The 16,392-nt window shown below is 43.2% G+C and overlaps 1 protein-coding gene across 1 annotated transcript in view; it reads right to left on the bottom strand.

Annotated features, from left to right (window-relative positions):
- Positions 1-15,382, bottom strand: part of LOC135989556 (cytochrome c oxidase assembly protein COX16 homolog, mitochondrial) — a 51,026-nt gene extending 35,644 nt beyond the window's left edge. The window contains exons 1-2 of the mRNA XM_065636469.1: positions 15,201-15,382; positions 732-809 (exon numbers count right to left, since the gene is read on the bottom strand). Of these exons, the coding sequence (XP_065492541.1) occupies positions 732-809; positions 15,201-15,260 (138 nt within the window). The 5' untranslated portion in view covers positions 15,261-15,382. The remainder of the gene's footprint in view (positions 1-731; positions 810-15,200) is intronic.
- Positions 15,383-16,392: the final 1,010 nt, after the last annotated feature.

The following is a 16,392-nucleotide window of genomic DNA, read 5'->3' on the forward strand; positions in this document are numbered from 1 at the left end:
ATTGCAATGGCAGACCTGCATATTATAATACAAAGCTAGGTAAAGCAACCCAATATTACATTCTGCTGAACTGACATACTGTTTTCAGATTATTTCATAGGCAATTTGGAACTAGTGTTACACTTGGAGGTGTAAGCAAGCTATTTCCCTCATTCAGAAGGTTTCCAGTTCATTTAAAGAAAGGTTTCTTTCATACAGTACATTCTGACAGAGTAAAGACTAGCTTGTTTCTTTCACAGAGCTTAAAGAATAGGATGTTAAAGTTATCTGCTTATCTCAGTCAACACAAAGCCAAGCCCTGAAAAACATCTAACATTATATACTTGATGCTAAGCATTGTTTGAAAACAGAACCTTTTAAAATATCAGTTTTCTTAGTCAGATATTAAATAGGGATTACCAGATATTATCGGACACAAAATCTTTGTAATAATCTCCTTCTAGATGTGCCACACTTCCTGCCCAGGATTTAGAATTGTCACTTAAAATCAACCAAGGAAACAAATTTTTTCTATTATTTATGTTGATCTGTTTCACAGACAGTAAAAGGATTCATCATCATGTCAGCCCCTTTATTGTTACCTCCACTGGTCACTCCCTAAAAACCTCAGCTGTAGCCCAGGGTCCAGTGGTGAGTGAAATCCCTCATTTAAATAGTTTGCTTGTGTTAGCAATCCTTTAGAAGTCAGTACATACACGAAATGGAAAAGTAAAGAAAACCATTTCAACTACCTTGCCATGTAGTTTGTGGACATCATATCTTATTTGAGCAAATTCACGTAGTCCAAAAGATCCTCCAACAAGATACAGCTGAAAAATAACAAAATGAAAACAGGTATGTTAGGACTACCATGAAAAAGAACACTCTGCACAGTGACCCAATTCATTTACCAAGGGACCCTACTGTTCTTCCAACAGAAACAATGGGAACTAAAGAAAATAATCAATCAGAAAATACATAAAAGAGAAAAAGGAGTATATGTAAAGTTGGAGCCTTCTTCTACTCTCTGGGCCTGGCTTTCACAAATTTCCTCCTTCATACAAAGGCAGCTGCTTCATGATTCGCATTTTCCAGGGACTTATTCTCCTCTTACCGCTTTTCCCTCCCCATATGGCTTCCTGACATAACTGCAGCAGAGGAACCTTCACCTCACCACCACAGGTTTTATTCTCATAATTTTCAGACTCCACACGGAAGTAACAATGCCACATCAACTTACTCTGGTGTCTGTGGGTAAGAGTTCTAATTAAGCTTCTGAACAGACCAGCTGATTGGAGCTGTGGTTCAATGATACATTATCACAGAGGCTAAGAAATCATATCCAGCACACCTGCACTTCTATTATTGCTTCCTTAAGTGTCTTGCAATTCCCTCCACACCTGTGAAGCTTATGAACAGGAATAATAAAGGGAGAAATGGGGAGGGCAAGGTGTGAACCTTAATATCACATTAAAAAAATCATTATTCTTTCTTATGACAGAGGGAGGTCGTAAAACCGTCTATGTATTTTTACCATTAAAAATGGACAGACCAACCAAAAGATCGAGTAATGTTAACAAACACCATTAAGGACTTGAAAATTAGCTTAGAAATCTAGCTACTTTGTGGAAGAATCAGGCCTCTTGCTCCTGCTCTGACCTGACAGACTCCGTCTGCTGTTCTCTATTATGGCAGATGCACAGGAGGCCAAAAGGCTTCACATCTACAGATGCACATCTAAGGAAGGTGGAAGCAAGAGGAAGCTCTAATGACCTGAGTGGAAAACAAAACAGAACACCTACACCACCCTATTTTATCACACCGCATTGATGTTACAGTCACAGAATCACAGAATGTTAGGGATTGGAAGGGACCTCAAAAGATCATCTAGTCCAATCCCCCTGCCAGGGCAGGAACACCTAGGTGAGGTTACACAGGAAGGCGTCCAGGTGGGTTTTGAATGTCTCCAGAGAAGGAGAATCCACAACCCCCCTGGGCAGCCTGTTCCAGTGTTCTGTCACCCTCACTGAGAAGAAGTTTCTTCTCACATTTAAGTGGAACCTCTTGTGTTCCAGCTTGAACCCATTACCCCTTGTCTTACTGTTGGTTGTCACCGAGAAGAGCCTAGCTCCATCCTCGTGACACCCACCCTTTATATATTTATAAACATTAATGAGGTCACCCCTCAGTCTCCTCTTCTCCAAGCTAAAGAGACCCAGCTCCCTCAGCCTTTCCTCATAAGGGAGATGCTCCACTCCCTTAATCATCTTTGTGGCCCTGCGCTGGACTCTCTCCAGTAGTTCCCTGTCCTTCTTGAACTGAGGGGCCCAGAACTGGACACAATATTCCAGATGAGGTCTCACCAGGGCAGAGTAGAGGGGAAGGAGAACCTCTCTGGACCTACTAACCACCCCACTTCTAATACACCCCAGGATGCCATTGGCCTTCTTGGCCACAAGGGCACAGTGCTGGCTCATGGTCATCCTGCTGTCCACCAGGACCCCCAGGTCTCTTTCCCCTACACTGCTCTCTAATAGGTCATTCCCCAACCTGTACTGGAACCTGGGGTTGTTCCTGCCCAGATGCAAGACTCTACATTTCCCCTTGTTATATTTCATTAAATTTTTCCCCGCCCAACTCTCTAGCCTGTCCAGATCTCGCTGGATGGCAGCACAGCCTTCTGGCGTGTCAGCCACTCCTCCCAGCTTGGTGTCATCAGCAAACTTGCTGATAGTACACTCAATTCCCTCATCCAAGTCATTGATGAATATATTGAACAGTATTGGTCCCAGAACTGACCCTTGAGGCACTCCACTAGATACAGGCCTCCAACCAGACTCCGCCCCATTGATCACAACTCTCTGGCTTCTCTCCTTCAGCCAGTTTGCAGTCCACCTCACTACCCGATCATCCAGTCCACACTTCCTCAGTTTTGCTGTGAGGATGCTGTGGGAGACGGTGTCAAATGCTTTGCTGAAGTCAAGGTAGACCACATCCACTGCTCTGCCATCGTCAATCCACCTTGTTACGTCTTCATAAAAGGCTATGAGGTTGGTCAAACACGACTTCCCCTTGGTGAAGCCATGTTGACTGTCCCTGATGACCCTCTTATCCTTGATATGTCTTAAGATGGCACCAAGGATAAGGTGTTCCATCACTTTCCCAGGGATGGAGGTGAGGCTGACCGGTCTATAGTTGCCCGGGTCCTCCTTCTTGCCCTTTTTGAAGACCGGAGCGACATTTGCTTTCCTCCAGTCCTCAGGCACCTCTCCCGTTTCCCAAGACTTGGCAAAGATGATGGAGAGCGGTCCAGCAATGACTTCAGCCAGCTCCCTCAGCACCCGCGGGTGCATCCCATCTGGACCCATGGATTTATGGATGTCCAGATTGCTTAATTGCTCCCTAACCCAGTCCTCATCAACTGAGGCAGACTCCTCCATTGCCCTGCCTTCCTCTGGGGCCTCAGGGGTACGGGGCTCCTCAGGACAGCCTCCGGCAGAGTAGACAGAGACAAAGAAGGCATTCAGTAATTCTGCCTTCTCTGTATCTTCTGTCACCAGGGCACCCACCCCGTTCATCAGTGGGCCTACATTGCCTCTGGTGTTAGTTTTATCTGCCATGTATTTGAAGAACCTCTTCCTGTTGTCCTTGACCCCTCTCGCCAGGTTTAACTCTAAGGAGGCCTTAGCTTTCCTAGTTGCCTCCCTACATCCTCTGACAACAGCCTTATATTCTTCCCAAGTGGCCAGCCCCTCCTTCCATGATTTGTAAACCCTCCTCTTCCACTTGAGTTTGCCCAGCAGTTCCCTGTTTAACCACGCAGGTCTCCTGGCTCCCTTCCTTGACTTCCTGCGCGTCGGGATGCACTGATCTTGAGCTTGGTAGAAGCAGTCCCTGAATGTTAACCAACTATCTTGGGCGCCTTTACCTTCAAGCAGCCTTGCCCACGGGATTTCCTCCAGCAACTGTTTGAAAAGGCCAAAGTCAGCCCTGCTGAAGTCCAGGGTTGCAATTCTGCTCGGTATTCTGCTCCCACCACAGGAGATTCTGAACTCCACCATCTCATGGTCACTGCAACCAAGGCAGCCCCCCACCTTTACTGCTTCGACCAGACCCTCCTTGTTAGCGAGGACGAGATCCAGCAGTGCACCTCTTCTAGTCGGCTCCTCCACCATTTGCATCAGAAAGTTATCGTCAATGCACTGGAGGAACCTCCTAGACTGAGGCTGGCTGGCTGAGTAGTCCTTCCAGCAAACATCAGGGTAGTTAAAATCCCCCATAACAACCAGAGCCTGTGACTGTGAGGCCGCTCTCAGCTGCCCATAGAAGGCCTCATCAACTTCCTCACCCTGATCTGGTGGCCTGTAATAGACTCCCACAACAGTGTCACCCCTGCCAGCCTGCCCCTTAATTCTCACCCACAGACTCTCAACTCGCTCCTCAACCGCACCTGGACAGTACTCTATACATTGCAGTTCCTCTCTCACATAAAGAGCAACTCCACCACCTCGCCTGGCTGGCCTGTCTTTCCTGAAAAGGGCATAGCCATCCATGACCACATTCCAGTCATGTGAGCTGTCCCACCATGTCTCTGTAATTGCCACCAGATCATAATCTCCTGACCGAACGCAGGTTTCTAACTCCTCCTGCTTATTCCCCATGCTGCGCGCATTGGTGTACAGGCACTTCAGGGAGCGAGCCGAGTACACCGATTTCACCCTAGGGGCCTGGGGGGCCTCCCGGTCTTTATTGATTCCAGTGTGCTGCCCCACTGATGCAAGCCCAGCTACAACCCCATCCCCCTTCAAATCTAGTTTAAAGCCCTGCAAATGAGCCCTGCTAATTCCTGTCCCAGCATCTTTTTACCCCTGTGGGATAAACCTTTCCCACATATCACTGACCGGACTGGTGTCTTATAAAACCAGCCATTATCAAAGAACCCAAAGCCCTGCCTGTAGCACCAGTCCCGAAGCCAATCATTTACGGACTCAATTTTTCTATTCCGTCCCACATCATCATCCGAAAATGGAAGGAGGGAAGAGAAGATAACTTGAGCCCCAGACTCTTTCACCATTTGTCCCAAGGCCTTGAAGTCTCTCTTCATTCCCCTCAGACTACGGGATGCTGCTTCCTCCCCATCTGTCTGAAAGATCAGTAGGGGGTAATAGTCCGTTGGGCACACCAGTTTGGGGAGTCCTTCATTACTGGCTGTTGCTGCACTGGTAACTGTTTTCTACACAACACTGTCTGATTTCTTGCTACATATTAGGTTTGCAGCAAACATCTGTGTCCAAGAGTTGTTATAATTATGCTGCACAGGTAGTCAAAATGTATGTTCTTTCCAAAAAGTATGCTATCCGAAGTTCAGGTCACTGAGGTCACAAAGCCATATTCATATAATTTGAATTAAAAAAAAAAAAAGTCTTCTACATTTATTCCTTCTAAAAGTTGCAGGACTATATGATTTCCCACCAAGCAGGTAAAACTACTCACAACCATGTGAACACGCTCCCAACACAGACTTAGATACTGGTGTGTTACAGACTGGTACCCAGGAACTGACGTGCTCTGATCACAGAACAGGGAACTTTTTCCCAACAGCCAGGAGCGAAAGGCTCCACAGTCTCTTTCTGGCCTGTCCCTTTCAATAAGCCTAAGAATCTAGCTGATAATTAGAAACAAATAGACCAAAATTTTGTGACACGAACATCCAACTGCTAGGCCACAGAACTCAGAAAATCATCACGTGGTAGCAAGTTCACTTTCAGCGACTAGAAATTTGACCTACTAGAAACTGGGTAGCACCATACTTGCATCATAACTGTTCAAGGAATTAATGATGCTCTTGCAAATATTGGATCATCAAAATACACAACAGAAAATGGTATTGATATAAAGGAGAAAAAAAAAAAAAGAAGTCTTCCTCATGTGTCAGTACTTTGGTAAGAAAGAATAGCGGGAAACTAAAGTATACAAAATGGTTAAAAAGAACCTGAACATTATTCAAGATTTATTCAATCAAAGCAGAAGATTTGTCAGCTGAAGAGATGGTAAGACATAATGCTGAAAGTCTCAAGTAGCGGACTATAACTGAATTTTAATATGGTTGACACCTCAGCATAAATTTTCATTAGCTGATCTTCCTAACTCCTAACAAGTATTATGTTAATTAACAGCCAATGAGAATGAGTTAACTTAACAAAATTTAAGTCCTAATGAACAGAAAACATAAGTGCTATAGACAAGTTTGTGGCTGTTACAAACCACACCTTATTGCCTTTGTGTATATTAGCATGTTGTCAAAGAGTGGCTATGGCAGGCAAAAGCAACTGCACTAGAAATGGTTCAGTACACAGTTGTTAAACTAGGCAGAAAGGGGCAATTACTTGTGACATCAATTAAAAATTAGTTTACCCAACAACAAACCTACCTGAAGTATATACCATTATGAGATACAATATGAGCAAGAGGAAGACCTTTAACTGGCCTGTTCCTCATAACCCAACTATTATTTAACATAATGAGAAGGCACACTGTGGCTTACAAAGCCATGCTCCAAGCTAAAAAATAGATATTACATTATTCAGCTTTGATAATTTAAAACAATGTAATGTACACTGTAACTAAGGGAAATCATGTAGCAGGTTGTTGCATGAAATAAGACGTGCTACTCGTTTTGTCTCATCACATCCTATCACTCGTTTGACAGCAACCATCTGTTGTACAGTGCATTTTACACTTCCAGCTATACACATGGTAAAGAAGTTGATGCACACAGCCCTCTCAGTTCTGTTAGGTAGGTTTTGGCCTGAGATTGTAATTTTACTCACATCACCTTTATAAAAAACCCACTTGGTTTGTGAAGTACATTTGCTCTTCATACTGCATAAGCAGTGTAACCAGCCTGGCAAGCTGGCGCATTTTGCTTATCAGGCATTACCAGTATAGTTGCCTTTACACTTCCAATGCTACAATGGTTGATTTATCTTACGACAGAACATCAGTTAGGCTGCATCCAAGTCAAGGCACACTTATGCTGTGAGAAATTACAAATGCGACTGAAATATTACAGAGTTAGGATTAAGAAGGTTAGGATTAAGATTAAATAATTTTCAAAAGCACAGAATACACACAAAAATATAAATAGTATGTTCACAAGTTTACTTGATGAATGTTCTAAAGAACCAAATGCGATGTCCAAGACTTCACTGCAAAATCAGACCAGATTCAGTCATATTCAGCACATATTTAATCAACCAACAGCACGTCAATAGTTAGCTGAGAGCCCTGAGCATGCCTTGCCTTCATCTACACAACCAACGGAAAGCTATGCAGTCAATTACATTTTTAAAAACTGTGTTCAAATGCCAATAAAAGAAGGTATAAATGAATTTATGCAACTATAATACCATTAAAAGTAGTAACAGACTCAGTGACTGACAATGCATTGAGTGGAAATATTAGTCTTGGTTTATGTGTTTCCTTTCTCTTTTTTGCGTTATGAGGGAAGATGTCCTCGCTACTTTCCTCTACGTTAACTGTATTTAAAGGGAAGAATGCACACATAGAAACAACAAGGAAGCATCAACAGTCACTGCTCAAAAAAATTAGAAGTGGGATACGACTCAAATTAAAAATTCCAGAACATTATCAGTTTCTTGGCTTTGCATATTCTGTGTGTCTCACATACATTTATAGTTTCCCAGTTTGTAAAATAGGGATAATCTCTACAGTTAAAAAAGCACTACAATGGAAAAATTTGCCTAACGTAAGCCAAGGGCAACAGCGAAGTCCAGTATGTTCCATCCAGTAGTCCAGACTTTATAAAAAGAGATCATAGAAGCTATTCGGGATGCCATACCAATAAAACACATTGGCAACATTCTAATGAAGTCAGGGTCAAGTTCACTCTCCAGTTAACTGAAAGGGGAAAAGTAATGCTATATGTAATGAAAACTAAGATGTATTTTTCTTCATTCCAATTTTAGAATCATAGAGATCTTAACTCGCATCATAAAATGTTAAGGCATTGGCACCTGAAGAGTACTGAAGCTGGAAATTTCAAACATACCTTCATTCTTTCAGTGTGAGGGAACTATTAATTTTATGTGCTTCAGAATGTGGAGCAAAAAACATTATTATGTAGTGAACATCATCTGTCTAGTTACTTTAATGCGTTCAGCAGACTGATGAAATAACTTCTCACTTCTTCCTTTACACCTACAGTTTACCTTAAGAAAGCAAAAATCATAAAACATACAAGTTAGCCAGCACTTAACACCAAAGCAAACAGTTTAACAGCATTGCTAGCACAACCCCCCATTAAAGATCTCACATTGGATTATTCCTTTATGTTTCAGTGAGTACACAAAAAAAAATCCCTACAATGTTGTAATGCAATTATGCATGCATGGAAGACTTGCATATTCCAAAACAAAAGGAAAGATAGGATGTGACATAAGAGCACCATCTGTCACATACACTCAGCAACCTCAATAAATGTTTTATGTAAAAAAATGACATAAAACTCTCTTTAATAACATACTTTAAAAAAATTCTATTGGTTCACTTCTCCATTGGAAGGTATGTTACGCAATCAGTTACGGATGGCATCAGACTGATCCCTTGAACAGCATCTTAGGATGGGAAACTCTTGTATTTGTCACCAACTACAGTCAGATGGTCACTGAGGACTCATAACAGCAGAACTTGGGACTTACAGCAGATCCCTACTTTTTGTAGTTTCCTGCATAATCTAAAGCAGCCATCTTCAGTTTCCTGCGTTAACAAAATAACAAGAAACTAATTATCTGGCAGCACCAGCAATTTGCCCTATTACAAGTATCCTTGTTGTTAGAGAAAGCCATTCCTGCTATAGTACCAACTGTGAGAGCCAGATTACAAATTACATTTGTCATAAATCCCTGAATTAAGCAAATCACAATGTTTAGTGTGGACAACACAGACTATGCAGTGGTGGAAAATGTTATGGTACATATCACTGGAGAAAAAGCACGATAGTTTTCTAACCTCTTCTTCAAGACTGCTGCTGCAAAACCCTCCAGGTATTAATCAGGAGCTTCAAAACTACAACAGTTATGTGAGTTATTTTATTTTAGTTTGCAGGGATCATGGTAAAAAGGGGCTTGGGTTTCCTTTTTAAAGAATTGTCCTATGTGCAGTGCAAGACTGGTGAAAGACGGCAATCTGACAGCCTACTAGACTGAAGTCTTTCTTTTGTCCCCTAAAAAAAGTAGCAGGACAAACTGCCAGTCTCAGAAAAGTTCCAGGCAAGTCATGTTAACCTGAAGCGCCCCCCTCTGCCAGTTCTAACTCTCCAGAGTTTGTTTCCCACAGCCATTCCAAACCTTGGTTCTAGTGCTGAAACTGCTGAGAAGAGAGAAAAACAGTGCAAAGCCTTCTCAGAAACTTACTAAATCCTTTCCCCACCCTCCATGGGAGAAGAGGGTATACCTTTTCTTCTTGTCTGCAACAAATGGAAATCCTTTAGTTCAGATCAGAGGCCTCCTTTGGGGGAAAGCAAAAACCAAAATGATACATCCCTTCATAGTTATTTCATTCAAAAGCATGACAAAGAGAATGCACTGACTTAATATGTATACTAGAGTTCACAAATTGCAGAAAGACTGCACTGCGTTACATTCAAAAACAGATGAAATATGCAGTGGGTGGCCCCATGGACACCATGCTGGCAACCCGGGACAGCAGCTGGTATCAAGTCGAGCCAATTGTAACTGACTGATAAAGCAAAAGAGTGTAGTTTTCACAGCATGCAGAACTCTGTGCAGAGTATTAAACTTGAGCCAAGGTACCAGGCTAATTGGCTCAAAATAGAGTATGTTAAAAGCAGTGATTTTGAAGATTGCAAATATGAATGGCTACAGGCCAAAATACAACAAAAACTGTCCATATCCTTTCAAAAATACTACTCTCTGTCTTAGGAAGAAAATAAAACCTTTGTTTACTAAAATGACCATTTCATAACAGGCTGGAAAGCACAGAAAATGCATTTAATAGAAACCAATCTAAGAACAATGCAGAAGAGACAGAAACCCATATGTCCCTCAGCATGAGCATTAGCAAAAAAGGGCCTTTTCAGCCACAACTTTGTCATTTTGCATTAACACAGATTGCTTGGGCTGGTCAGATGACAAGGGAATTTTATCAGCAGCTGCAGCTGTTTGAAAAATAAGTCTGCCATGGTGGTCAAGCTGCACTTTCTCAACATCACCCTCTCTTCCTTCATAAGCTTCTAGAAGTCAGAATTTTGATCCTTTATTAAAATTATCATTCCCATCACTCACAGGTTCAAGTCTAGCCAAGGTTCACTACAATGAGAAACTGTTTAGGTCTGATGGCAACCTGTGGGGTTCTTGTGATGGGTCAGGCCCAGCCCGAAACAGCAATACACTGAAACCTGCAGTCAAAAACATAAAAAGAAACCACTACTAGTCAAGCAATACTTCCCTATTGACAATGCTGGACAGGGGATGAAGATGAAATGTACTACAGAGGAAATATTAATTTTATATCTCTACCTTCAACACTTCTCAAAGAAGGTGGAGGCTTGGAATAGGACTAAACACATGAAGTGAAAACAGGCAAGTCTCTACTTATGTTCCTGTTCTGTGGCTCAACACAGAACCCCAGCTCCCCCGAGCGTCAAATTAGTCCATTCTACCACATTTAAACAATGCAAATACACTCTCCATGTTTCAAAATTAAACAGAAGGGAAATCTGGAGTACTAAAGAATACCTATCTATTTGTCTAACATTTATCTGGAAAACAGTACTCAAAAATTGAGAATAAAAAGAAAAGTTTAAGGTGCTGATTCAAAAGATGAGCCTGGAAATTTTAAGGCCTGACAGTCAACCGAAAGATGGAAGCCTGCTAATTCAGACTGCACAAACTGGAGTCCAGAAAAGCCCATTTAGCTTGAACACGCTGGCTTCCACTCCAGCACAAACAGTTCCAGGGGGTGGTTTTGTCTGGAACAGCTCCACACTCTGCCGGGGATTCAAACACATGCAGATGAACAAGAGATGCAAAGCAAAAGCACATCATAAGGTTAGAGACCAAATATTTATCATACAAGTCACTGAAGCAAAAAAGTGACACTCTGTGACTCCCTAACTGGGAGCAATAATTTTAAAATTCTACAAACAGTTTTGTATTTATTGGTTTTCTAGGCTACAAATGTAATACTTGGGGACTTCTACGGGCAATCACAATTTAACTACGCATATATTAGAAGTCAGAATTCTCTTCTTGGGTAAATGTTAACTTCTGTTCATCTCTCAAAAGCATATTAGCATTTAAATCAACTGTTCTGCATATGTCAAATCTTATTGTAAAGTTACATGTAGTAACTTTAATAAAAGTCCTGCAATTCAATATTGTGAATTGTTCAAGGTGACAATGTGAGTGATGTCCACGTGACCTACATGTGTCCATGTGATCTTTTATAGCTGGATCCTCCAGAATCCATGGGAGAAAGTATACCTTATATTCAGCATACCCCAGGACTCAGAATGCAGCGGCTTTTTATGATATGAATTAGAATGTTGTACTTAAATAAATCTTCAGAAACTTAGTTATTTAAATACATCTAAATGATAAAACCATAGTAAAACATAGATTAAAAAATATTAATATTTTCACTTCCAGTGACTCACAGCACAACAAAATACCATTTCACAATATTTGCAAAACATTTCTGAGCATCAGTCATGGCTTCCAGATGACCCTGACTTCACCACTGAACAAAACTCATCCAGAGACATATAAATTCATATCCTGATGTCTGGGAAAGGTTTTTCATTTTGTTTTGTTTGTCAAAAAGGTTGAGAGACAACGGGTTCATTAACAAGGGCCTGAGATGCCACTGACCTTCTCTAATGGTGCCTGGGAGCACTGATCACATTGCTGAAGCACTGTCAAGGACTCTTTCTGAACTGACCTTTCTTCTTGTCCTGTACATGACATGCACTCTTAGCATCTCTTGATGAAGTGTTTATCAAAGTATCTTGCACTGTTTGAGGCAGCAATGTAGATGGCAACATAGTATAGTCCGTGTGCATGAACACTGATGGAAACAGATTCTAGAAACATCCACAGAAAAATCTTCCACACTTTCAAGCCACCCCGATCTTCTCTTTGGCAATACTATGCACAGCACATAAAACACCAAAGACAAGATCCTGAAGGAGAAGCACAAGGAAAGTACTTATAAAAGCATGGTCATTACAGAATGGCGGGCGGGGGGGGGAGGGCGGGGAGCACAGAAAAATTAATATAACTCAAAATCCATGGCCATAGATAGAGAGGCTATTGCACCATGGTACAAATTTGAAACACAAATGCAAGTTTTCCAAAGTGGTGTGAGCATATCAAACGGTGTTTTTTAATGTGTGTTTTAAAACTCTTACTGCTTTGCAATTTAAAAATCCAAATACATTTTCTCAATGATCTAGAATCACCATTTATACTTATCTGAAAAAATTACTTCCAGCAACTTCAAACATTGTAACGGCACTACAGAAGTAACCTGACATGTTCACTGTCTCGTAAGAATGACACTGGATCCACTAGCTGTAATAAGAGCCTTGTTCTCTCAAGATCTTACAGAAGCAACACAGCCGCGATAGGACATTGATAGACACATCCCTTTTGGTCAGGCAGAGTTGATTGCAGAATATAAAGCAGCAGTGACTGAAACCCTTCTTCTGTAACAGAACCAAGTATCCTGAAGACTTGCAAGTTAAGCTTCACATGATAAGGAAAGAGTTCCCATTATCATGACAGGAAACAAAGATGTCGATACAGCTGACAAAGTTAACACAGTCCTCCATCATAACAGCAAATTTTACAGATACATCTGTAAGCTCACTGGAGTTCATCCCAACATCTACACAGATGTTACCATCTTTACCAGTGCTTCAGACTACTCACCCTGTAGCACTCAAGCTGTTAAGATATTCTGTGCCAGGTTACATCACTCCCTCCTGCACGCTTACTGTTCTATGCCATGCAGAGATATTCTATCTGCAAAGTTTACAGAGTTAAAGAAAACATTCACAAAACAAGGTTTCCTGCAGGTTTAATTTCTACCCCCTACAGTCTTGTTAGTGCTCACAAAGAAACAGTCTCATTTGCTGAGGAAGTATGACTGAAAACTGTGATTTACACATCTTACTCTGAAACCTGTTGTCAGTCTGAGGTTTAAGATCAACGAAGCAAATTCCCTCTGCACTGAAATATTCTTAAGAGTCCAAGCCCAAAAGAACAAAGAAAAATTATCAAGATAATTTACACTAAAACTAATAAATATTGTTATTATATATTTGTGTGTGTGTTGTGTATAATGAGACACTCATGGGTCTTTGAATTACAATCTCTTTAACTGTAGAGCCTTTAGAAAAAGTGGCACAGGGATTTTTCAGTCAAATATGCAGTGTAAGAAGAGAAGATATGAAAGAAGATTTTTTTTTTTTTAAAAGGAAAGCAAATGTGGTACTAATGAAAAATCCTGTACCTGTTCAGTGAAAAAACAATGTACAGGATGCAAGAATCGATCAGAAACCTTTGGCTTCAATATTATCTACAAATTCAGCAGAATTTAAAGGTTTACAAAGGCATGCCCTTTCTGATTCTGTGCACAGATTCAATGTCTTTCTGCTGTAATTGATCATTTAGCACAATTCTATTCAGCTTCACAGATACTTTCAGAGTTCAATAGACAGCTGGGGAACTGAAAAGAATTGCATGGATTTTCTTTTTTCTTACTTCTTGGGAAGCCTTTGGGCAGCAACACAGAAACATTCTGAAATATTCACAAGAGAGAATAATTTTAAGGCAGTGAGACATGAAACCCTGGAAAAAAATACAATAGAATATTTCTCTATATAATACTGTCTCTAGAGGAAAGAGCTCTCGCAGTAACAGAAATTGAATGCAATTAGACAGTACAAAGTCAAAGAAACCAGTCTCAAAATTTTCTGCTATGACCTCTGGCAAATCATGCAAAAATGCTAGGGGGGCCAAAAGGACAACCATAGGTCTACCTTGGCCTGGGAAGCTGAAATCCTACCTCCAGCAGTGAAGCAGAAGTGTGAACATCTCCTCCACCACTGCCAGAGGATTGTTTAACTGCTTCTTAAAAACTTCCCAGTATGTATCACGAGTGCTCTACCCTGACCAAGAGTAATATTTTCCTAGCATCTGATCTGAAGCTCATTTGTTTTGGTACTTCTTTCCCAAGCCATGAAAACCAATTGCTGCTCTCAATATATGATGTACAGAACTTTGCAGAACTTTCTAAACTAAAGTAAGTCAATTATTTCAAGCATTCCTGAACAGTGGAATGTCTGGTGTATCTTTTACATTGCTTGCCTCTAGACTTTACAGTTTATCTTCATCAGCTCTACAATGGCACCACAAAGCTGGAAAATTATTCCAGCTGAGGACTTTGACAGGACTGGAAGAGTCCTGTTCCATGTTTTACTCTACTTTCAACAAGTTTCTGTGTCTTATAATGACATTTCTGGTTTTTTCACAATATTACGGGCTTAGGGTTTGAGCACAACTGTGACTATGACCTATCAACTCATCTAACTCAAATTCTTTCTGTTTATTTAGATGTACACATTATCAGACCAACACTGCTGCTGCAGTTTAAAATCCTTTGAAAAGCTAAAGCAAGTCCATCACACAAGCAGCGTTTTAAAGAAAAACACCGAGGTGCATTTCCCTCACCTTTTAGTTGGGATATATGGCTAAGACCACACTGCCAAACCCCCTCCCCGACCTCCAGAGGCCACCACGGGGCCCGCGGGCAGAGCTGGGCCCGCTGCTCCCCGATCCTTTCCCCTCCTGGCCGGGGACACCCCCGGCCTGACAGCAGCACCGCTCGCCGGGCAACCACGGCCAGTCCCTCTCCGCTCCCGCCCGCATGGGCTCCCCGCCGCTGTGCCCCCGACACCGGCACGCAGCTCCCCGCGGTGTGCCGGCCCTCCGCGGAAGGCCAGGGCCCTGCCCTCAGGCGCCCGGCCCCGCGTCCCTCGGGCAGCGGCGGGACCGCCACCCCCGGAGGCCGCTCACCCCCAGGGAGCCGCCGGGGCGGGGCCTGGCGCCTCACCGGCCCGTCCCCAGGCCGCGCCTCCTCCCCGGTGCCGGTGCCCACCCCCCCGCCGTGCTCACCAACAGGGGGACCCCGAAGGTCACGGTGCGGCCCCGCCACAGCTTCCGCAGCCGCTCCATCCTCCTCCCTCCCCATAGGCCCCGGCGGCGCCTCCCGCCTCCCGCCCGGCCTCAGCGCTTCCGGCAGGGCGCGGGTCCCACCGCCACAGCAGCCCCCGCCGCCGCGGCAACGCGCCCGGGGAAGCTGGTTCCGCTGCGGTGTGGGTGTGCTGCGCTCCCCGCCGTGCTCCCGCGGGTGTTTGGCAGCAGGAGGCGGCTCGGGCGGAGCGGGCCGCAGCGTCCAGCCCGCCGGCAGCTGGGCAGCGCGGCCGGGCCCTGCGAGCTCTCACCCGCAGCTGAAATAATCCCCGGGAAACTGTACGGCCAGACTCGGGCAGCGAGCCCCGAGCTTTGCCTACTGCGGCCGAGTTACAGTTATAAAGCCACAGGGTTCTTATACACACACACACACGTATCACAAAAGCTCTTTGAATTAATGGACTTACGTTGAATTTACACAACTCATATGCTGGTACCAGCCTGGGCTGTGGACGGTTTCATCCACCCCACTGGCTTTAATGAGAAATGTTGGTTGGGGAGCTCATGCCCCGCTACACCAGCTGCAACCAAGTTGCTTAAACTTTATGAAGCTTCCACCGTATCTATGGGAGGGGAAGGACGGGGCTGGAGCCATGCTGTCACCTGCTCAAGCGTGCAGCCAGGATTTATGGCCAGGGGTGCCATTAACAGTGTGTGTGTGCTGAGAAATGATCTGGCTCCATGGCTGCCAAACCTGGGCTGCCCCAAAGCCCCTTCTGAGCTTTCTGCCCCTGCTTATTTCATCTGCTACCTATGGCATGTGGAGTGAAATCTCCCCACCCATTATTCTTCCTGGAAACTTTTTTGGGGGCAAATGTGCTATTTTTGTTAGGTGTTTCTACCACACAGTAGCATTCTCATTTTTGGATTGGGGCTGCTGCACAATATGCTCTTATTCTTACTATTGATTACATTTGTTACCTGTTAATGCCCATTCAGTAACATCACAAAATACTGTATGAGTATGCTGTAACGTGATTCCATCCATGGGTCGCAGTCCAGTTTACCTGTATCCCAGGAGTGAAAATTCGAAGTTAGTCACTACAGCATAGTCCCTAATAGTGACGTGAAAGCACCATCCACAAAACTGTAGTAACCCGGGCCTGACCCTGAA

This window comes from Caloenas nicobarica, chromosome 5 (genome assembly GCF_036013445.1).
Source record: "Caloenas nicobarica isolate bCalNic1 chromosome 5, bCalNic1.hap1, whole genome shotgun sequence".
NCBI classification, from domain to species: Eukaryota; Metazoa; Chordata; class Aves; order Columbiformes; family Columbidae; genus Caloenas; species Caloenas nicobarica.